The following is a 23,598-nucleotide window of genomic DNA, read 5'->3' on the forward strand; positions in this document are numbered from 1 at the left end:
AACCTAACTGTCCATCGACAGATGAATGGATAAAGATGTGGTATATATATACAATGGAATATTACTCAGCCATAAAAAAGAAAAAATAATGCCATTTGCAGCAATGTGGATGGACCTAGAGGTTATCATACAAAGTGAAGTAAGCCAGACGGAGAAAGACAAATATCATATTATTTCACTTATATGTGGAATCTAAAAAAATGATACAAATGAAGTTATTTACAAAACAGAAATAAACTCACAGTCATATAGTTTTGTAACTTGTAGTTACCAAAGGGGAAAGGAGGGGAGGGATAAATTAGGAGTTTGGGATTAAAATATACACACTACTATATATAAAATAGATAACCAACAAGGACCTACAGGGAACCATACTTAATATCTTGTAATAACCTATAATAGAGAATGTACAAAAAGAATATATATTTTTGAATCATTTCGCTGTACACCTGAAACTAACACAACATTGTAAACCAACTATATTTCAATAAAAAAAAAATTTTTTTTTTTTAAAGTAGATGTTAGGGCTTCCCTGGTGGTGCAGTGGTTGAGAGTCCGCCTGCCAATACAGGGGATACGGGTTCGTGCCCCACTCCGGGAAGATCCCACATGCCGTGGAGCGGCTGGGCTCGTGAGCCATGGCCGCTGAGCCTGTGCGCCCGGAGCCTGTGCTCCGCAACGGGAGAGACCACAAGAGTGAGAGGCCCGCGTACCGCAGAAAAAAAAAAAAAAAAGTAGATGTTATATATGTTTAGCTCTATCAACAGCAGACACATTCAAATCTTGAAATCTTGCCCTGGGGTAGCAATCTTCATAAAAATGTTTTTCAATTACCTTTCCTAACATAAAACTGTGGTTGAAGGTTCACATCAACCTTTCCATTACAAAGTATTATGGAAAAAAAATTTTTATGAGGAAACTAAGTTTAAAATTGCAAAATACAAATAAAGCTCATATTCACCTCAGAAATTACCACCACGATTGGGAACTAAGTAGATAGATTTGGGAGGTCTTGGCTATGAAGATATAAGGAAATATCTAAATCAATGGTGGTGTAGTGGTTAAGAATCTGCCTGCCAAGGCAGGGGACACGGGTTTGAGCCCTGGTCTGGGAAGATCCCACATGCCGCGGAGCAGCTAAGCCCGTGCGCCACAACTACTGAGCCTGCACACTGGAGCCTGCAAGCCACAACTACTGAGCCTGTGAGCCACAACTACTGAAGCCCACGCGTCTAGAGCCAGTGCTCCGCCACAAGAGAAACCACCGCAATGAGAAGCCCGAGCACCGCAACAAAGACTAGCCCGCCGCTCGCTGCAGCTAGAGAAAGCCTGCGTGCAGCGACAAAGACCCAATGCAGCCAAAAATTAATTAATTAATTAATTAATTAAAAATTAGGGAACTAAGTCAAATAATTCTTAGTTCCCTAAGATTAGTAGGGAACTAAGCATTATTAAAAATAAAATTGACACAGCTGTCTCAGGGAGGAGTGAAGCAAGGAACTGTGACTTTTCATTATAACCCCATCTGTGCCTATATTACTTCAATAGTATTACATAGGGCAGAGAAAAGTAAGAGTGCGGAAAACATTCAAAATAAAAAGCCTACTAATTAAAAAAAAAAGCCTACTAATTATGTAGACGATTCCAGTTTTTTCTGTTCCATCAGAATCCACTTGGAAAATATATAAAGGGACCAAGGTCAATAAAAGCTTATCTGGTGACTGAAAATCTTCAAAAGGACTGACGCGTCGGAAGGAGTCTGAAGTTCGGAGGTCTGGTGGGCATGGGACTCGAAGATGCGGAGGGTCAGAGCTCGGACTGCCCGCGTTGCTAGGCCGGGGCCACCACAAAACCTCGCTGGGGGCGGGGCCACTTGACATCACAGAGACGCTCCGCCTCCTTACGTCGCGCACTCGGGAGACCAGAAGGTTTCTGGCGGCATCGGCGCCATTTTGCCGGAGCCTGCGACCGAGTGGGAGTGGAGTGGAGCGGCTGTTGTTGCCGACTCTTTCCTCCTCCCCACGGTCCAGTCAGCTGGTTGATTAGGCCATCGGCCCTCAAGCCGAGACCTGTCTCTTATTTAGTTCTGGGGAGTGCCTGGCCGACATGAGTGATGTAGAGGAGAACAACTTCGAGGGCAGAGTGAGTACAAAGCCGCGGGAGCCGTCTTCGGCGGCGGCCCGATGCTCGGGGTTTTTCTGGGACGAGCGCGGTCGGGCGGGGTTGCGGGGAGTTCTGCGGGGGCCCACGGGGAGCAACCTCTGGAGCCATCGAGGTCGCTTCTTCACATCCCAAGATGGCTTCTGGGTTACACTCTTGCCCCAAACACCACGGATAACCTCCCCTTCCCCCTTTCTTTGGAGACTGATAGCTGGACCCCTGGGTCTGATTTCCCCCAGCGGTGCGCCCTGCCTTCTCCCTACCCCGAGGCTTCCTTATCTCTGTTCCGAGGTGTGGGTCCCGGTGGGGCGGGAGGAGACGGCAGGGAGTTCCCCCTGGCCGGATAGTGGTAGGTGCTTCCTGCGGTGGCGTTTCTGGCGACCCCGAGCATCGTAGAGGGTCTCGGGGTCGAAAGTGCGCGGGGCTGCTGTCCGGGCGGGGAGAAGCTGGCGTGGGACTAGCTGGGGCCTGTGTCTCCTTGGCTCTCTATTGCAGTGAGCGGCCGCGTCTCTGTTGGAACCGGCGGCGTTGCGTCTATAAAGGCGAAAGCCTTGAGGTTGAAGGTGGGACGAGCCTAATGAAGTGGTTAGTCAACGACCGCACCGACCCTTAAGCGTTCTTAAGACGAGAGCTGTGAGGGGAAAACTACGCGAGGAGCCCTTTTCCTTTAATGTCCCTTCTGCTTTCCTTTCACTTCAAAATGAATGTGGAAATGCTATAACGCCTTATTTTTCGAATTCCTTGATGTTGGGCTTTTTTTTTCTTTCTCTTCTTTATATCTCACCTTTTAATGCTTTTCTTCCTATGACCTTTCACCTCAACACTGACCACTCCTTTACAGGTTTTTACGGTAAAAAACAAAAAACAAAAAAGAGAATCTTCTGTCTTAATCTTACATAACTGAACAAATTTCATGGCTCAGTATTTTTACAGTAGTTAATGCTATGCTACTCTCTTAACTCAAAACGTTACCTGAAAATTACAGGCCCTCTGTCTTCCATTTCTCTTCTCAACCCATCCCCCAGGAAAGAGGGCTCAAAGTTTTTCATTATTTTGGATGTGATGAATATAAACATCACAAAGATACGTTATCCTCAGCTTAAAGATACTAGAACGTTTAGCAATGATTGGGTTATATTTCCGAAGTTACCCTCGTAGTGAAAATTGATGTGAGCTAGTGTAGAACCCTGAAAAGAAAACAGTCCCCAGACAGCATTTTCCGGCTCTTGTGTTGGCATTTTGGTCACTAGGGGAAACCTCATAAAAAACACTTCAGGTGTATGCTGGATGGAATGAATTTTGTCTTTTTATAAGAAGTTCATAAGATAAGCATCTGGAACCAGACAGTTAAATCAGACGGTCAATTTAGGGTTTTCTTTTTGAGGTTAGAGACAAAGAAAGCTATCTTTAATGCCTTTAAGATTGGATTTCTCTAATAAAATCTGGAGCGTTAGATATTAATGAATAGTTGAACCTGCTCATTTTTTAGGATGGGGTATTGATTGTCACAACAGAAGTTTTTAAAATCGTAATGGTATTTAGGTGGTCGATAGTCATAAGCTGCTTCTTGTTTTGAAAATGTTAGGTAGTTATGGGAAGAAATTTTGCTGTCTGTTAATCTTCAGTTAACTTCAGTACAGTTTTGGGCAGTTAATGTTTATTTTGGTTTGTGGTGAAGTGAAGAGGACTACTGTTTTGGACCTTGTTTTCCTTTAAGTTCTTATTTTTTTATGTAGTCATCAGGTTGAATTTGGCTAGTTCTAGGTAATTGTTACCTTACCCATCTGAGAAAGAAATAAATGTAAGATTCCCACCCAGTTTTAAGCTAAAATGCATGTAGGCATTAACAATTTATTTTAATAGAAAAAGGTTTTTACCTTTTCCTTTTAGAGTGTTTGTGGTCATAGAAAATATTTTTTCACATGTGATACCCAAATGTGTTTTAGTATTAATGAACTCCGATTGTATAATAAATACATTCACCTGTTACCTTTTCTTTTTTTTGGTTGGTTGAGGTATTTGTCTTTATTCATAATTGGGTGAAGAATTAAAATGCCAGAAACTTTTCTGAGGGTGTATGCTTTGTCGTTGTTGTTGTTCTCTTAAAGCAGTTTCATATTCACCAGTTCTTTTGGTTTTAAAACTATAGTGATCTTTTATCAACTAACCACAAACCAGCAATTTAAAAAGGTTTTATAGAATACAGTTGTTGTGTTATCTTTGTATCTAAATGTAGTAACCTTTTAGAGAGCCTCAGAAAAAGGATTTTCAAATGATGTTTCTGAGGTGTTTTGTTATTATACTTCAAACTTTTTGACTAAAACAAATTAGAGAAAACATAGGTCAGTATTCAGATTTCATTTGCTTTATGTATAGAATAAACAACACATTTTAACGCCATCTTATTGAAAAGATATTTAAAATTAGAGGGTAAGTTCCTAGAGACTGCGGAACATATTAAAGAATCAGGACTGGTACTAATAGTTACTACTTCTATAGCATTTTAGCATCTCCTCCCCTCCCCGCCATCTTTGACATATTTTCTCATATACTGCTCATAATCTTGCAAGGGCTGGAGAACTCTTAGCATTTTAAGAAATTAAAAACTTAGGTCCAGAAGACCATGCAGCCAGAAATCTGAGATTTACAAGTCCCAGTCCATTGCTCATTGTATACTTAAACTATGCTGTGTATATATTTTGATTACTTTTTTTAAAGGAGCACACTGCACTTCAGTGTCTCAGAGCCATTAATGGAGTTTGCTGAAAACAATGACAGGAGCTTAATTTTCCATTATATATTAATATCTCTTGCATTTTCAAAGGACTGGAGTAAAAGAGCTTTAGGAAAGAAAATATAATTGGCTGAATTTTGTTATAAGTAACCCTAACAGTTAACCGACCAATTTCCCTTCTGCCTGGGGTGAAACTGTTGAGCATCCACTACCTTTTTAGTAAAGGCCAGGTGTTCTTGAGGGAAAGAGAGCTTGGAGTCTGATTTAAGATGACTGACAGCTCACATCTGGGTAAAAGTAAGTATATAATCAAGTGCTGTGTGATAGAATTAATAAGGAATTCAGAAAATAAAGCTGAGCAGTTCCGTGAGCTTAGAGGAAAGGGAAAGCTTTAATATGTAAAACTTATGCTGGACATTATGATAAGGGAAATACGAATATTGATTATAAGGATGAGACAAGGAAGAGGTTGCTGGACTAATGAGACATGATAGATTTGACTGTGTAGTCAGATAATGGAGGATTTTGAATTCTAGATTTAGAAATTTGGACTTAATCCAGTATGCAGTAAGGAGCCATCTATGGATTTTTAGTTCTGGGAGTGGCAAAATGAAAGGAATTTTAGCAAAGAATGAGACCAATATAGGAAGAGCAGCAGGGCACACTTGAAATATTTAAGGAAGGAGCTTATGAAAAATCTGATCTAAACTGGACAACAGTGGGATGTAAAGAATGAGCGAGACATTTTTAAGGGATCCAGGAGAATAGTGGTGCTGATAAAATATCAATAAGTAGGTCCATTAAAGCAGTTTGCTTGGGACATGTATATCAAGTTAACAGAATTTTAAGCGGAAATGTCTTTTGGAGCTGGGAGTGATGTTGGCACTTGATCTATGACTTTGAATGTCATCTTCAGAAAAAGAATACAACTTCAACTAAAATTCAATCTCAAAAAATTTTAGTGTCCTTGATAGAAATTAAGGGGGACAGAAATTAAGACTTCCTTGTTATTTTACTTATTCCCCTCTACCTCTAATTTTTTTTTGAATGAAGCTTAGAAAAACGTTAAGTCCAATTTTTTTCTTTGACAGTGGCCCAGTGCTCTTAATAGAGGTTAAGGATTCTCTAGCTTATAATTCCACAATTGTCTATGCTTTGTAGAATAGTTTAGAATAGTTGAAGAGGAAGAATACTACTTACTCTGGCGTCCGTTTTTCAGAGCTTATTCTGGCTTCTTGAGTAGCTGGAATATTTTAAAGCGACTCCTAGTGTTCCCCGTCTTAATATATGAGATGATTACCTGGATGATAAAAGTGAAGAGCCAAACACAAATTTATCTGTATCAGTTTGGAATTTAAATTTGTGTGTGTTAAGATATTTTGTTGAAGAATAGCAGAAATGGGGGAGGTTTTGCTTTTTGTTTTTTTGGTGGTTTTTTGCTTCTTTGAACCCTGGTTTGTAATTATAATAAGGGTGATGACTATGCCATTAAAAACCCAGCTTGGTGACTGGTTCCTTTAAAAAAAAAAAAATACCTCCTTTCTTTTTTTCTTTTCTTTCTTTCTTTTTTTTTTTTAAGAATACAAATACGATTGAATCCCTGTTACAGATTAAGAATGTTAGCACTTTAGCTTTAAAAAAAACAAAACTTGGTTCACCTTCTTAAGCAATTTATATATCTCATCAACCTGTTGCAAAAGGGTAAGGCTTAAAAGGGTAAGGCTTCCTTTTAGTAGCAGTGGTATTAAACTTGGGGGATAGTCATGTGTCTTGGGTTTAATTTTTTTTCCCTAAAGTACTATGGTTTATCCAATTTTAATGCTTTTTTATTCCCCCATCCATTTAAGCAGAGAATTTGTGAAACTTAAGGTGACGTTTTAATACTCAAATTTTTGTATTTGAGTTTCTTTCACTGAAGGGTGCTAATTTGCTCATTATAAGCAGAAGTTGGGATTTTTAAAAAGAGCAGTGCAACTAATCATACCCATGGTGCCTAACTAATTTTACAGATTTTTTGTAGATACTTTTTATGATTTGTACCATTCCTAAAACAAGTATAAAGAGTCTTGGGATCTGAAAGAATATCAAGAGATTTAAATATTTAAGAATGAGAGTCATTAAAAAAATACAGATAAACTTTGTTTATGGACTTAATTTTGTAAATGAAGTGGGGTTACTTACTTATGGTATAGTGTGTAATGTAACAGGTGTGAAATAGCCATGAGTAATCAGCATAATAGTTTTTTAGAACTTGTGAACAGTGCGAAAACCTCTTTGATAGCATCAGTGGGTGCTCAGGCATCAAGTAACTAACCCTGGGACCTTTATAAAAGGTATATATCCACAAGCTGACTGAATTAATACTGATTATTTGTACACATGTCATAACCAATTTAGTAAGACTGAAGTGGAGGTGAGAAAATGGTAGCGATCAGATGGGGAAAAGAATCAGTAAACACTAAAAAAAGAAAAGTTGAGAAGAGAATAACAGAAGGAAGTGTTGTTTCCCCTCCCTCCTTTAAGTTACTGCTGTATGTAGTTCTGTATAATCCTTATTGTCTCATGATTTTCACCAAAGTGAGTGACTAGGCCTGACCAATCTGAGGTAGAAGAAAAGTTATTTTTTTTCCTTGAAACTAAAGCCCTGTAGTCTTACTTATTCAAGATTTGTAAATACTCCATGACATTAGAAGATGAGAACATAAGTAGGGAATTCTGTAACAGGTTCTTAGTCGTTTGTTTTAATATAGTTAAACCTCTTTAGCCTTTTTATACTTGTTTCTGTACCTTTGAAGTTGCCACTTACACACTAGCTTTTTGGACATTACAATTGATCATGGCATATAAGCCAGCCGGTTTATGAGCCACATTTAAAATTTGTTCAGAAGGGAATTCTCTGACAGTCCAGTGGTTAGGACTCCGAGCTTTCACTGCCGAGGGCAAGGGTTTGATCCCTGGCCAGGAAATTAAGATCCCGCAAAGCCCTGTGGCACAGCCAAACTAAATAAATAAATAAAATTTGTACAGAAGATTTGTAGATTTTACAGGTAATTTCACAGTGTGACATGAGTTTAAATTTGATTAACTGTCAATTCCTTAATAATTTGTCTAACACATTGCCAAAATTATTCCAAACTTTAGAGAATATAAAGACATACAGGTTGGAATATGTGTGAGCCTTTGTAGGTACAAAGACCACTTTAATCTTACTTAGAATGCAGATACTGGGATGACTTTAAAAAGGGGGAAATTACCATTTAAAAATAGCTAATGTTATGAGCAATCGGTATTTTCTTTTTAAGAAATTGCTCTAATACCAGTTATGGATTAAAAAGAGAGTGAAAGTATTTCTTTTACAAGCCTAAGGATGAATCTGTAAAAGAAGCAGTCTATCATACTCGAAAGGAAGGAGGCAGAACTGCTATTTCTGTAGACTGAAATGAAAGAAGTGAGTAAACACAGGTTTCCCTCAAATCCTAAAGAAGGAAATTCTTGTACAATAAATATAAGTTATTTGGGTAATTTAAAATCCTCCCCACCCCCACATACAGTTTACCTAAATGCACTCGTATGTTTCTGTGGAAATCTCCAGTTTTACAAAGTAGTAGGGAAATATAATTTTGAGAATTTGTTTTAAAAGCGTATACTATATTCATATAGACTTGAATTTCTGTAAACTTGGCACTCTTACTTGGCGTTTGCCTTGGAATTTGCCTTGCCATAATGTTAGAATGGGTTACAGCATAGCATTTATATTGGTTTATTTTAATGGGCTTTAAGTATTAAGTATACATATGGTCAGAATTTTTTTCCCATCTATAATATACTAGCTGTATTAAAAGACCCTGAAGTTATTGTTTGCTGTAGGAATCGTTCATGTTCGACATGAACATATTTAATAACCTTTTTCCTGGTTTAAAAAATAGTACATGGTTATACTATTTTTATACATAGAAAGATAGTTCTTTGCTTGTATTGGATACACTATAGTAATTGTAGTTAGCGCCTTTTTATTTTTGGCTGTGTCCTTCAACTACCACCAGAGGCATCTTGTTAATAAAAAATAGTTCAAAAATAGTTCAAAAAACAAACGGACAGGGGCTTCCCTGGTGGCACAGTGGTTGAGAGTCTGCCTGCCGATGCAGGGGACATGGGTTCGTGCCCCGGTCCGGGAAGATCCCACATGCTGCGGAGCGGCTGGGCCCGTGAGCCATGGCCGCTGAGCCTGTGCGTCCAGAGCCTGTGCTCCGCAACGGGAGAGGCCACAACAGTGAGAGGCCCGCGTACCGCAAAAAAAAATAAACCAAAATGGACACTATTTAAGCAGGTTGTACTGTGAGAACGTTCTGCCTAGCTCCTCGTTTATAGTAGGTAAGGTAGACTGGAAGCCTCCTTAAGATATATTTCTGTTAAAATTCGTGGTATGATTTGGTTGAGTCATTAATCTGCCCATTTCAAGTAGGCACTATATTTTTAATGGTCAGTGGGTCTAGATGCAGGTTACTGAAGAATTTGCAGAACTTCTTGACTGGACAGCTTTAAAAGCAGGTTAAGTAGTCTCCAGTGAAACAGGACAGGTAACACCCCTTCTCAATATTTATTTTTCTCTTCGCAATTTCAGTTCCGTTTCCAAATTCTGAATAGTTGTATGAATTTCTTTGGAAAAAGTTGAAATTACCATTTCATAATGAAGACAAGTCAAAGGTAGAAAAGGATAATCCAGCATTTGTCCATAAAGGGCTTATGGTTGCCTGATTGCCAATGCACAGTTTGGTGAAAGTGGCATTTATTTGGTTATCAGCCTTTGAGGAATGTTATTTTAAAATGGTGAATATGACTATGTGTGTTTGAAGACTAAACTACCAGTTCTTTACAGTGACAGGGCGTTTGTTTAGTATTATAGTAAAAATAATTATGAAGGTTGAAAGTTTTTTATGCTTTACAGTTTATTCTTTTAAGTTTACTGACAGTTACTGATTTACTTTTTAGATAGATAAGTCTCCAAATTGCTTTTGGAAGTTAAAATTATTGACATCTTTTTAAGTTAAAGGGAAGTTACTCTTTCTTAATCTTGAATGATTCCGGGGGGAAAAAATATGTAGTTTGAGGTTTCCCTGATATAAAAATTGAAGAGTAGGCAACTTACGTATATGTGACACCTTGGATAATAAAAAGCAAGCCTTCTTTTAAATTTGCTGATGTCTTTTGAAAAGATATTCTGTCATATCTTAATGCTTTTGTTAACAAACTAAAAGGAAAATTGCATATTTTCCAGTGCGTTGCTATACCAGAAATGGGATTTAAAATTTAAACTTTAAGTTGTTACGGAGTTACCTTGTTAACATTAATACCTAAAAAGTGGTTATTTTCAGCACTACTGAATAATTTTCAACTATTGTTTTTATGATGGAAGGCTTAAACCTAATATATAAAATTTTGATTTCTATCCTAAAAAAGGCTTTAGAGTGTCACAGAACTCAAAGCTTTCTATATGTATAACAAAGGCTGTGGTGATGTTTGTAGATTTATACCAGGGGATCTGTTTTATATGAGGGAAAGCCAAAAGGGAGAGGGGAATATATTTTTACCTAATGAATTATAGGTAATGAACTGGCCTGTGAGGCTTCAATTACAAGTGAATTAGCCATACTTTTGTTTTGTTTTTGTTTTTGTTTTTAGTCCTGAATGTGCTGCTTTTACAGTTTCAGTGAATGAAAAAGCCTAAGTTGCTGTGCCTGCTCCAGGCATCTGTCCAGAAATTTAGCAAGTATCTGAGATGTGGTGAAAGACTTATTGTAGGTAAATAAATGGGAAAAGCTGATATTAAACAGAAAGGTAGCTATGTATTTTGATTTTGTTTTCATCTGAAAAAAATAAATAGGCCTAGCAGCATTAGTACTGTCCTTGATGAATAAGTCTTTTGATATTAAACCTGAAGGAAAACTTTAAGGAAGTTGCGTGATAGTCTTAATAAATAGCCTAAATGAAAATTGGTGTGAAATTGGGATTATTTTCACTAATAATCAAGGCTTAAGTGGACAGAGAAACCACACTGTCCATCCAACTTCGGTCATAAGTGCTTCATATGTCTATCAAATTTTAAAAAAAACAAACAGGCTTTTAATCAGTTTTTTATATCCAGCTTCTTCAGAAGCCAGTCAATTTTCTGATAAAGGATATAGTTACTGAAGGGAGTATAAGTATGCATAGCTGCATAAAATATGCAAAAACTATGAACAAAAGAGGTAGGATAAACAATAAAGACCATGATACTAATTTTGTAATGTACGTTATGTACTTCATTGGATAAAATAGAATTTTTAAAATGGCTCAGTTGCAAAAATACATCTACTACTAGGAATTTACAAGCCAAAGGGGAAATTTTTTAAATTTCATACTTTCTTTTCCCCTTGGTTTTTTTCAGTATGCTTGTTTTATTTCAGGTTGTATCTTTCTGGTTAAGTCAGAGTGAGCAAAGATAGTGGTCAAACAAAATCAGGAGATGGTAGTGATTTTACTAATTTTTTTTACTTCTTTGAACCTCAACATGTGTCCTATAATGTGTGAGTTTAGATAGGTGTGTACAAATCTTTCAGCCTATGATGCTTTGCTTTAACTATATCTTGATACCTTAGCATGGCTTAGTGAAGGCTTATTTTAAGATCACTTGGAATCTTCAGGTTATAAATTAGTGAAAACTTAAGGCATAGGTGGGGGGGTTACAGTTTGTTAGAGTTATGCTTGAATTAAGTATTTATATTAAAACTGTTCACGTTTTAGGAACTAGGATGAAATATGAAAGGGGAGGAGGGTGAAGAGTATGGTAAAAACATTTAGAGAAATTCAGTAAATTCTCTTTAATTGTTAGAAACTAGACTTTTGAACAACTTTAAAGATTATAAAATTGTTTTTTTAATAAACTAGTTATTTGCACTTTACCTGCTGGCTTTTCCATTTGGTAGATAACATTCTGAACTCCAGCAGAGTTTTATAATCCCCACGTGCTTAAATATACTAAATGTTCTTTTTCCATTAAGGTTAATGTTCGTGAAGAAATTGAAGAGTTTTTTCCAAGAATGTGGAAGATAAATCAAGATAAAAGAAGGCTAATGAAAAGTATTAAAGATCAGAAAATTAAAATTGAATGGGGGAAAAAATTGAACAGAAGATTGGTCAGATAGAAGCACTTGAATATTTTTTTTTAAGGCTATTTTGAATTGTTTGAATTGGGGAAGAATACACGAAGTATGAAAAATGAAAAACTCAATGAAGAATGAAGAGAAGTAGAAAGCAAGAGTGAAGTAGAATTAAAAGAATCTGGAAGAATGAATGGGTCCTAGGTTAAGTAAATGTATGGTTTATGTTCCAGTGTCTGTATGATCAAGTTGTAGATGAATTTGCATGATTACTTAGTTAATAGAGAATTGGTGATCTGGTTCAAGTAGGGAATTATTGAGGACAGTTAGCAGTATTAACAATGGGTTATTAATGAGCTGAAATTTTTTCTGGAGGGTGTTGCCTAACCATTTGTTTTTCAGGAGCAATCAATATAAATAATTACGGTACTTTAAATGTTAGGTGTTAGGCATCTACGTGACCAGTGCCATTTGTAATACTGTCTTCTTTGTTAGGAGTCTCGCTCTCAGTCAAAATCTCCAACGGGAACTCCTGCTCGTGTAAAATCGGAGAGCAGGTCAGGATCTCGTAGTCCATCAAGAGTTTCCAAACACTCTGAATCCCATTCTCGATCAAGATCAAAATCCAGGTAAGTGTGTTTAAAGTAATATGTAAGTATGTTTAAAATGCTTTTCTTGGATTTTTCAGGGCAAAGTGGTTTTTACCAAATCCCTCATTTTTGTTGCATTTTTTGTGGAAATTTCACTGAAGACTCAAAATCATGAAGTCTTTTTTTTAATCTGTGGTTTAGAAATGAATGATACGTAGTAGATACAAAGATAAGGTAGAATTTTCCCTTCGTCCATTAATCTGATGCTAGCTATTAATACAAATTAAATGTGTTGTTTGATTTAAATGTGCTTGGCATTTGAAGGTTAATGTTTGATATTATTTCAATAATATTTACACAACAAAAAGGTAATTTTCTCCATTGGAGACTTGGCATGCAGTTTAGTGCAGAGATGGTTGATGTATGTATGTTGTACTGGTTATCAGAATGATTTCAGAAGATTTTTCAAGTTTCACCTTCCAGCTACATCCTTTACCTGAAGATTCTAACTAATTAGATCCAGTGTGGAACTCTGGTCAGATACAATTGGCAGGAAGTGGTCCTGGAGTGATTCAGAGCCCCAGCCACTACCACTTACACTGATTAAAACAAAGACTCTAGTGAGCCACTGCAAGGCTCACTGTATCAGATGTCCCAGGTGTACTGGTGTGTGGAAAAAACAGTGAAAAACAACCTGGGACTTCCCTGGTGGTGCAGTGGTTAAGAACCTGCCTGCCAATGCAGGGGACACGGGTTCAAGCCCTGGTCCGGGAATATCCCACATGCTGCAGAGCAACTAAGCCTGTGCGCCACAACTACTGAGCCTGCACTCTAGAGCTCACAGCCACAACTGCTGAAGCCATGCCCCTAGAGCCTGTGCTCCACAACAAGAGAAGCCACCGCAATGAGAAGCCCGCGCACTTCAATGAAGAGTGGCCCCCGCTCGCCACAACTAGAGAAAGCCCGTACAGCAACGAAGACCCAACACAGCCAAATAAATAAACAAATAAATAAAATTTAAAGTAAATAAATAAAAACAACCTGGACAGTCGGTTTGATAAGTCATTGTAATTTCTTCTTTAAAGAGGTAATTTATGTCTTTGAATAGAGTGTGATTGCAAGGGGGCATGAGACAAAAGAATCAAAGGCGTACTTTTCGTGCAATCCACAGCTATGTCTTTTTCTCTGTTGTATCCAGGGTCCAGCCTAGTGCTTGATTTGCTAACCACTCTACATAATTAATTGAATCCACATGTGCAGAATAGTGCTAGATAGAATTCAGGTGTAGAAACAGAAGTGAGCACATTTTCATTTTAAGACTTTTGTACTTGCTGCCCTTAGCCTAGAATTCTCTTCCATCAAGATATTCTCATATCACTTGATGCAGTTCTCTGCTCTTGTATCACTGGAGAACATTAAATACCATGCACACTCTTTATTCCCTTATTCCTAATTTTTTTCGTAATATTTATCACTATCTGACTTAGAGAAAAGGTAAGCAGTCCTGAAAGATATTAAATTAACGTCACTTTTTGTTACTATAGTCCTCCCTCAGTATCTGTTGGGGAAGGATTGGTTCTTCTGCGGATACCAAATCCTCAGATGGTCAAGTCCCTTATATAAAATGGCATGGTACAGTCAGCCCTCCACACGAAGGACCAACTGCATTTAAATGTAACTATTGATATTTTATGTGACAACTTATTAATGTTTTTTATATTTTAAATTGAAGCTATAAATTGGTGCTAAGGAAAATAGGAAATGTCCTGTTTATTATTCGTATAAAACACAAATTATTTTCTTGTTTCTCCCCCACCCCGGCCAGTGATTAATTTCTTGTAGATAGTAGGCCATTCATATTATTTTCATTCCCACTCAAGATTGTTTGCCTCCTTTCAATAAAGCTGTACTCTAAGCTTCATACACAAGATTTGTCCCAGTCCTTTCGTCATCTTCATTTTCATTCCATCCTTTATAAGTATCCTAATTCCTAGCAGATTATACTCTTTTGCAATTCTCTAATCACATTTCCATGTTTTCTTGCTAAGGAACCTTTGTTCTTGGTATTCCTAGAATACTTTTCCCCTGTCTCCCTAGTAGAATCTTATTAAGTCTCCTAGCTTTATTGTTTAAACTTTCTGGCCCTTAGCATTTATATCATTTATTGAATACCTCATAGAAGTTATTTTGTATGACTTTCATGACTACTGGTCTGGGTGTTTAAGGATAGATCATATGAATAGTAATAAGAAATAGCGTTTTCTTTGCATTAATAGGCAAAGAAAAAGGACTGTGAGCAATTGGAAATAATCAAATAGGAGATGAACTAGGGAATCAGCAGTAGAGAGATTGGTGAGATGCTGTAGAAAGCTTGAAGAAATGAAGACCATTAGACATGAAGACTTAGTTTAGTGGGGATTTAGGTTGCGACGAGTTAATTTAGCAGATGCTAGATTGCAGCAGGCTAAGGAAAGACTGGGAAGGAAATGATACTTAACAATGGAGGGAATATAGGACTATTTTGAAAATGTGATAAGAATCAAGCGATTTTATTGTGATGGTAATGGAAGTTGATGGTTTGTTTTGTCTTTTGTGTGTGGTGAAATACACAAAATTTATAGTCTTAACCATTTTTCCGTGTATGGTCACTGGTATTAAATGCATTCATATTGTTGTGCAACCATCCGTCTCCATAATTCTTTTTGTCTTGTAAAACTGAAACTCTACCCATTAAACAATGATTCTCATTCTCCTCCCAGCCACTGACAACCACCATCTTATTTCTGTCTCTTATGATTTTGACTGCTCTTAAGTACCTCATCTAAGTGGAATCACACAGTATTTGTCTTCTTATAACTGGCTTATTTCACTTCGCATAATGTCCTCAAGGTTTATCCATGTTGTAGAATATTAAAGAATTTTCTTGCTAGTGCCAGTTGGTTTTTTTCTTTCTAAAGAAGGTGGAGCCTTAACATGTTTGTAAGGTGAGGTGGGAAGAGTGAATTTAGAAGGGATAGACTGGGAACAAGGAGGAGTTGTAGTGAGGAAGAATACTTTTTCCTCTGAAAGGGGAAAGGAGCTGAGAATAAGCAGGGATATATATAGGTATAGGTCCTTGGCATTGTCAAAAGTTCAGAAAGCGAAAGTAAAACCAATGAATCATGAACATAATTAGTAAAAATTTACTGTACACATACCAAAAAGACACTTTGCAAACTGGGAGCACTCCAGCCAAACATGGAATGAGGCTCAGTGGTATGTTGTTACAAAGCAGCTTATATGGTGAGCAGGCAGTGTCTTCACAGTATTTGGTGATTAAGGTAAATTAATGACTGACCTGGTTTTGTCTGCTCAGGGAACCTTCATTTGGTGTCCGTTTGCTTTTGATTTTAACAGCATTAGGCATTTTGTTCCAGTATCTTTACCTAAATTTATTTCTCTCAAAGGTCGAGGTCAAGGAGGCATTCTCATAGACGTTACACTCGATCCAGATCCCATTCTCACTCTCATAGGAGACGATCTCGAAGTAGGTCCTATACACCAGAATACCGGCGTCGCAGGAGCCGAAGTCATTCTCCAATGTCTAACCGGAGAAGACATACAGGCAGCAGGGTATGTGTTTTTTTAAAAGTTAATGCGGGACTTCCCTGGTGGTCCAGTGGTTAAGAATCTACCTTCCAATGCAGGGGATGCAGGTTCGATCCGTGGTCAGGGAACTAAGATCCCACATGCTGCAGGGCAACTAAGCCTGTGCTGTAGAGCCTGCACGCCACAACAAAGATTCCAAGTGCTGCAACTAAGACCTGACGCAGCCAAATAAATAAATTTTTAAAAACAAAGTTAATGAAAGCTTATTTTGTCTTTCCTGTGTATTTAGTCATAGTATAACATCTTTTATGGGAGCTAGAGCACTGTTTAAAAGTGGTACTTCAGAAACATCCTTGGCTATATGAATATTGTTTACATGCATTCAAGTGTGTTTTCTTTTTTTGACTTTTGAGTTGTTAAATGAAATTTGGGGACTTCCCTGGTGGCGCAGTGGTTAAGAATCTGCCTGCCAATGCAGGGGACATGGGTTTGAGCCCTGGTCCAGGAAGATCCCACGTGCCGCGGGGCAGCTAAGCCCTCGTGCCACAGCTCCTGGAGCCCGCGCGCCTAGAGCCCGTGTGCTTAGAGCCCGTGCTCCACAACAAGAGAAGCCACCGCAGTGAGAAGCCCGTGCACCACAATGAAGAGCAGCCCCTGCTCACTGCAACTAGAGAAAGCCCGTGTGCAGCAACGAAGACCCAACACAGCCAAAAATAAATTAATAAAATAAATTTATTTTTATAAAAGAAAGAAATTGGGGAAGAAGCAATATGTTCCAAGAATTGAGTTGAAAATACTGAGATTAAAAGTTTTACCATGGGAAGGGGTAGCAAGGAAATAGCAAAAGCTCTGTAGTAATATTAATAGCTAACACTTATATTGAGCAATGTGCAAAGTTCCCCAATGAAGTAATACTTTTAATCTCTCTTTGAGTCAAGTTACCTTATTATTGATAAGGAAATTGAGTCTTGGATATGTGACATTGAGGTTTGTTTGTATTTAACCATGGTGGAGTCTGCTATTATTTAATGATGTTTTGAAATTTGCATGTTATTTTTTCAAATCTGGATTGTGGGAACCTTGAAAGATTATCCTTGCTAAAGAATGAAAATTGAGGAGGAGAATCTAATCAGCAATTGCAGATGAAGTCAACGTTGAGTACAAATCTATAAGGGATATAAAACATTTGAATAAACTAAAAATATGGCATTAAACTAAGGATGAATTCTTAGGATACGTTCTGAAAATTGCTGGGCTAGAAAGTTAGGGACATTTTTATGCAGGATGCAGCCTGGCGTATATTCTAAAGAAGGCTTGAGTGTACTATGAACTGTAAAATATAGCTCGCCTGTTTTTTTTTCTTTTAAATTCTTGTTTCCAAGTGACTTGAAACAATATAGTCTTTGTGTATTGGGTGAAGTGTTCTAAGCAAAGTATTTTTGTGTGTTTTTATTTTAATTTGGAGCTCAAAGTTAAATAACATCTTTATTCAACAGGCAAATCCAGATCCCAACACGTGTCTAGGAGTGTTTGGCCTCAGTTTATACACAACAGAGAGAGATCTTCGCGAAGTATTTTCTCGATATGGACCGTTGAGTGGTGTCAATGTGGTTTATGACCAGCGAACTGGACGATCACGAGGATTTGCTTTTGTTTATTTCGAGAGAATAGATGACTCAAAGGAGGTAATTTTGTTTTTGTAATTATTTGTCATTTTGAAAATTTTCTGATGTGCATTATTTAGTATTGAGTTACTGTTAAAAGCTGATTGATAAACTCCCAGTTCTGTAAACATTATGTCCTCTTTCATTGTCTGACATGATTTAAACTCTACCTCTCAGTATTAGAATTGGAATGGCCAGTTTCACTTTCCAGCTAATACTCTCTGGTATAGGCATATCTTTATTGAAATCCGGCTTTGTAAAGTGAGGTTGTGTTTGAGTTAATGGAAAAGGTGAAGTATATATAAGTGTTCTCTTTTGAATAACCCTTATTCATACTCCAAGCAAATGATTACATTGACCTTTTAAAAGAATTGTGTTTAGGGCTTCCCTGGTTGCGCAGTGGTTAAGAATCCGCCTGCCAATGCAGGGGACACGGGCTCGAGCCCTGGTCCGGGAGGATCCCCCATGCCGCAGAGCAACTAAGCCCATGCACCACAACTACTGAGCCTGCACTCTAGAGCCCGTGAACCACAACTGCTGGGCCCGCATATGACAGCTACTGAAGCCCGTGTGCCTACAGCTCGTGGTCCGCAACAAGAGAAGCCATCGCAGTGAGAAGGTTGCACACTACAACAAAGACCCAATGCAACCAAAAAGAAAAAAAAGAAAAAAAAGAATTGTGTTTAGGTTTAATCTGTTTAATTTTTGTAAGTGTCTATAATTAGCTCCCTGTCTCTACAGAGCTTTGTCTGTCTATTCTCTTAAGTTCATCTACCATTCTGTTCTATAAATGAAAATAATACATGGAAAGAATTGGTACTTTTTCATTTTTGTTTAGTGCCATTCTTAATTTGCCTGACAGAATGATCCTAATCAATGTCAGGGATTTGAAATAGTGCTATTCTCATGTTCTAGATAATGGATTATAGAGGAAGCAGTAGGCTTGCCTTCTCCATATTAAAAGTTCATGGTGACTGAATTAGAAAATTCCATTTTAAGGAATTTTTGAAGGTCATTTGTTAAAGAAATGGAAGGTACTGGCATTTCTTTTTTGTACCATTTTACACGTGACAGTAGTTGGTGGTTATAGGTCATTATTGCTCTTTGCATCAGCAATGTTTGATTGCGGTATAAGCAGTCGTAATAAAAGAGTATCTTTCAGAAACAATAAACGCTGTTTTTATTTGATGGTAGAGGCCAGGGATGATACTGAACATCCTACAGTGCACAGGATAGCCACCCGCAACACGGAATTAGCAGGCCCCAACTGTATCAGTAGTGGTGTGGTTGAAAAACCCTGGATAATTCTAACAAAATAATGCTCTGAGTTGAAGGCATTTATGTTATAGACATTATGATAGACACAGTAATGGTTTTTTTTTACTGTTACATGTTTGTGATTGGTTTATTCCTGTTTTCAATTAAGGGATAAAGGTGTAAATTTAGAAATACCAGGATATCTCACCTGAAGTGCATAGTGCAAACAATATCATAATTAAACATTTTTTTAATATGAAACTTGTTTGTCCAGTCTTTTCACACACCTCCTCCTCTTAGGCTTATTTCTGGATAAGATAAAATGAAAATGGCAACTTTACTTAGTTCCTGAGAACTTCTTAAAATGTGTTAAAGTGGTTGGATTCATTTTTGCATTTATTGGTATTAGTACCAAAGGGCAAAGTGTTACGGAATGTGAGCACAGACATAAAGACAGCACTTGCTGGCGGATTAAGAAGTTCCTTTATATTTGGAGTTCACTAGGTGGCAGTGTGTTACTTAAGGAATGGCTCTACAAGTTTTCAAGGAATGGCTTGACTAGTTTAGACTTGTCCACTGAGTTGCAGTTTCTGCTTTGAGTTGCTCAGACTGAAGCTAGTTACTGAAGCCTCAGAATTCTTCAGGCTTCCCTGGGTTGTGTGGTTCCTTCTTTATGGCTGTAGCTGCCCCTAGTCTTTCAGCAGAGGCCTGCTTAAGTGTCCATGTGTACGTTGAGAACTCAGTACTATTGACATGCATATAGCAGAGATTAATACATCAAATCCTAGCCCTTCTTACTTGAGAAAGAAGTGTTTAGAGAATTTTAATTTTTGAAATTTCAAATGAAAAATGTGTTAAATTTTTTTGCAGTTTTGATAGTTTCTCCTTGGTGAATTATGCATGACTTTCTGTGCCTGTTCTCCTTTATAGGCTATGGAAAGGGCAAATGGAATGGAGCTGGATGGTAGAAGAATTCGTGTAGATTATTCTATCACCAAGAGAGCGCACACACCTACACCAGGCATATACATGGGCAGACCAACTCAGTAAGATTTCAAGTTTCCTAAGCTGAATTTTAGGAGCCAGAAATCCACCAGAAATGTGTGCAAAATTTTGATTAATCAAAAGATAAACTTCTTTTCTCTGTAATTTGAATTGAAAGTTATTTAATATGACTATATGTATTCTTTGAATTGTTTTATTTCTTTGATTTTTTTATATGTATATTTGAGCATGGGGAGAAATTAAAACTATTGAAGTGCATTCCTGGCTATTTTCTTGTACTACAGAAATAGAAAAAATATTAGATACTAGAAAATTGTATGCTTTTAAATGTTCTCTAAATGTATATGTGACCTTGGAAGCCTCTGTGTATATGGAATGGTTTTACTGATATTAATGTTTGTTTTTTAAAAAGCCAGTTTTGCATTGTGTACAACATAAATAGGGACTTTTATAAAAGTTTTTTTAATATAATATAACCAAAGGCAGTATTTCTTAAGAGTGAAAGAAGAAATATAGGCTTTCATTTAATGTGAAGCCTCTTGGGAAAATATAGGATTTGACAAGGAGAGCCTACAGAAAATAGTAGTAATAGTGAAAATAATGTCCCTATGATTAGGAGTTGGGAAAACAGCAGGAAAAAGAGGGCTTAGAGTTTAAATCCACTGCCAGAGGTTTGAACACCAGACCTTGAAATTTTTTAGCACTGGACGTCAGTTCTCTTTGGTGTTCAGGGTTGGTTACTTTTAAATTCTTGATATTTATTAACTGCTTTTGAACTAGTCATAGGACATACATCTTAGCATTTTGGTACTTTTTCACCTTATGGAAAAAAGCACGATGCTTTTTTCACCTTATGGAAAAGGTGTTGCTGATTTGGATAGTACATTAATAGAAGAGCATTTTATAGTTTGGAGAGTTTCGTGAAATTATTCCTGGTTATTTATGTTATACATGTGAAGCAAAAGCAGAATACCATGGGAGTCAGCAAAGTGAGACGTGGAAGTAATTAGCATGAAAGGGTTATCTCTCCTCTCTCGTCTATCTCCCTTCCTTCTTCCATTTTATTTAAGCATCCATTTATATTAAATGATGACAGAAGGTGATCATTCACACTGATGTAGAGTTTTCACATTTTTCTGTAGCAGTGGTGGTGGAGGTGGTGGTGGTGGAGGTGGAGGTGGAGGAGGTGGCAGACGTCGAGATTCTTACTATGATAGAGGATATGATCGTGGGTACGACAGGTACGAAGACTATGATTACCGGTACAGGTAATGTTTTAACTTACGATTTCTGTTCTAAGTTAGATGATAGTAGTAGTGTTTGGCACTTTTAATTTTTGTTTAATGTGTATTAATAAAAATATTTAAAATATGGGGCTTCCCTGACGGTCCAGAGGTTGAGGCTCCATGCTTTAGCGCAGGGGACACAGGTTTGATCCCTGGTCGGGGAACTAAGATAAGATCACACATGCTGCACAGCGTGGCCGAAAAGAAAAAAATTAAATAGATTTTATATGATGCTTTCTTGAAAGTAGGAAACATGATTTTTCTCAAGACCAAGAAAAGAGGTTAATTATCTGTATTGGCCAATACTGTTCTAGTATTGTTGGCACATGGAAAACTTAATAGCTTTCCTCTTAGGTCCATTATTATTTTGAATGATGGAATTTTTGGTTTTATCTGCCTCGGTGTAGTGATTATGTGATATGCTGATTAATCTTTTATTTCCTACAGGAGAAGATCGCCTTCTCCTTACTATAGTCGATACAGATCACGATCAAGATCTCGTTCCTACAGCCCAAGTACGTACGCTTTTGTTTTTGTTGAATTACGAACCTCATTTCTAATTAATGGTTTATATTTTAGAAAATTAAGGTATATAGTGACTGTTAATAGTTGGGAAAATATTAGGCAAGTCAAACTATAATTCTCATTTGATTAAAAAAAATTTTTTTTTTACTCTTTTCCAGGACGCTATTGATAAACAGAGTGGTTGCAGTTGAGGACATATTTTTCTTTCTTTTTTTTCCCTTTCTCTTTTTTTGTTTAATTCTGGATTTCCCCAAGCTTCTAATCCTTCCTACTCCTTAAAAAGAACCCTTACAAACATCTTTGGTTTATTTAGCATCTACACTTTGTCGATTGTATTGCTGTTTTCACCCCTTTTATTATATTCTTAAAGATGTAATTGTCATTTTGAGTAGTTAAGCATCTTGAGTAAAAGAGGAACCCCCAGTGTTATGCTTTTGTAAATGTTCTTTTGTTTGTTTGTTGCTTTTACAGAAAATTAACTCCTGCCTAATCGAATGAGGAAAGAAATGATCTTTTTAAAGCTTCTTTTGTGTTAGATATTGTATTAGACATGGTATTAGAGAGCTGCATTTACTACAAACTCCTTTTTTAACTTTCTTTTGGGAAAGTTAGTAACATAAAGTAGTTCCGTCATGTCAGGTTTGTCTGGGGTGGCATGGAGCAATCAAATAATTGAGTGTAGAAAGTTTGAAGCTATAGAAGGAAACACTTGGTCATTTCTTTTGAAGAATGGAATTTTTGAGCCCTAAAAATGTCGTTTTTTTAGAGATGAAAAGCTTGTGGACTCCTACAAAACATGTTGTATTTAAAATACATTTGTTAAAACTTAAAAACGTAAAGTTTGATTTTTGTGTTGGAATTTTAATCAGTGAAGGACAACCCTTATTTATTATTTAGAGCAGTTGTATGCTTTGCTGTTAGAAATTTTGGTATTAGGGAAATGGTTTAAGTAGGCTATTGTATAGAGTCCTTAGAAATAGTGAGGGGAAGGGTAGTCTCCTTTCAAATAAAAGTTAATTTCTTTGAAAATGGGACTGTCTCTTTATTGTGGTACAATGGGAAAATATAACTGGATTAATTTGGATTTCCTTTTTCCTAACATTTTTGCTTACGCCTGAATGTATAATCTGTGCCTCTTCTTCAGTCTTGAAAAACCATTTTCTTTCCTCCCTTTTTTGGTCAACGAACTTGGAAATATTGAGAGTATTCTGAGTCAAACACTATGCTGAAGGAAAGATAAATAATACGGTTCATTTCTTCAAGAAGCCCACATTCTAATAGGAAACAACACACTTAAATGACTGTAATGTAATGAAAGGGGAGGCTGTTAGGCTGAAGAGGTGGATGATTTTTCAGGTGACCTTTATTAAAAAGGTAAAGGAGCATGAGCCTCCTTTGTTTTCTTCCTCAAAGCAATGAGAATAAAATTAGATAATTATGATCTATATAATAGATCAGTGGGATCTACGGAACTGAAGTACCTCAGACATCTTTATTAAAAAGCTAACTCTTCAGGGCTTCCCTGGTGGTGCAGTGGTTGAGAATCTGCCTGCTGATGCAGGGGACACGGGTTTGAGCCCTCGTCTGGGAGGATCCCACATGCCGCGGAGGAGCAACTAGGCCCGTGAGCCACAACTACTGAGCCTGCGCGTC

At 37.3% G+C, this 23,598-nt stretch overlaps 1 protein-coding gene across 2 annotated transcripts; it reads left to right on the plus strand.

Annotated features, from left to right (window-relative positions):
- Positions 1-1,948: 1,948 nt before the first annotated feature.
- Positions 1,949-22,778, plus strand: TRA2A (transformer 2 alpha homolog). 2 transcript variants are annotated; one of them, XM_065883861.1, is made up of 8 exons: positions 1,949-2,142; positions 12,526-12,659; positions 16,067-16,232; positions 17,705-17,893; positions 20,060-20,175; positions 21,277-21,402; positions 21,868-21,935; positions 22,104-22,778. In XM_065883861.1, exons 1-8 carry the CDS (start codon positions 2,107-2,109, stop codon positions 22,112-22,114), a joined length of 846 nt encoding a protein of 281 aa, XP_065739933.1. In that variant the 5' UTR covers positions 1,949-2,106; the 3' UTR covers positions 22,115-22,778. The 2 variants fall into 2 exon arrangements, with proteins under 2 accessions (XP_065739933.1, XP_065739934.1); XM_065883862.1 differs by having other exon boundaries at positions 2,107-2,142; positions 21,277-21,396; positions 22,104-22,114.
- The last annotated feature ends 820 nt before the right edge of the window (positions 22,779-23,598 follow it).

This window comes from Phocoena phocoena, chromosome 9 (genome assembly GCF_963924675.1).
Source record: "Phocoena phocoena chromosome 9, mPhoPho1.1, whole genome shotgun sequence".
Classification (NCBI taxonomy): Eukaryota; Metazoa; Chordata; class Mammalia; order Artiodactyla; family Phocoenidae; genus Phocoena; species Phocoena phocoena.

Coding starts and splice junctions, on each gene's coding strand:
- TRA2A (XM_065883861.1), top strand. CDS start 2,107: ATGAGTGATGTAGAGGAGAACAACTTCGAGGGCAGA. Junction 2,143..12,525: donor AGAACAACTTCGAGGGCAGA/GTGAGTACAAAG, acceptor CTTCTTTGTTAG/GAGTCTCGCTCTCAGTCAAA. Junction 21,403..21,867: donor GACTATGATTACCGGTACAG/GTAATGTTTTAA, acceptor TATTTCCTACAG/GAGAAGATCGCCTTCTCCTT.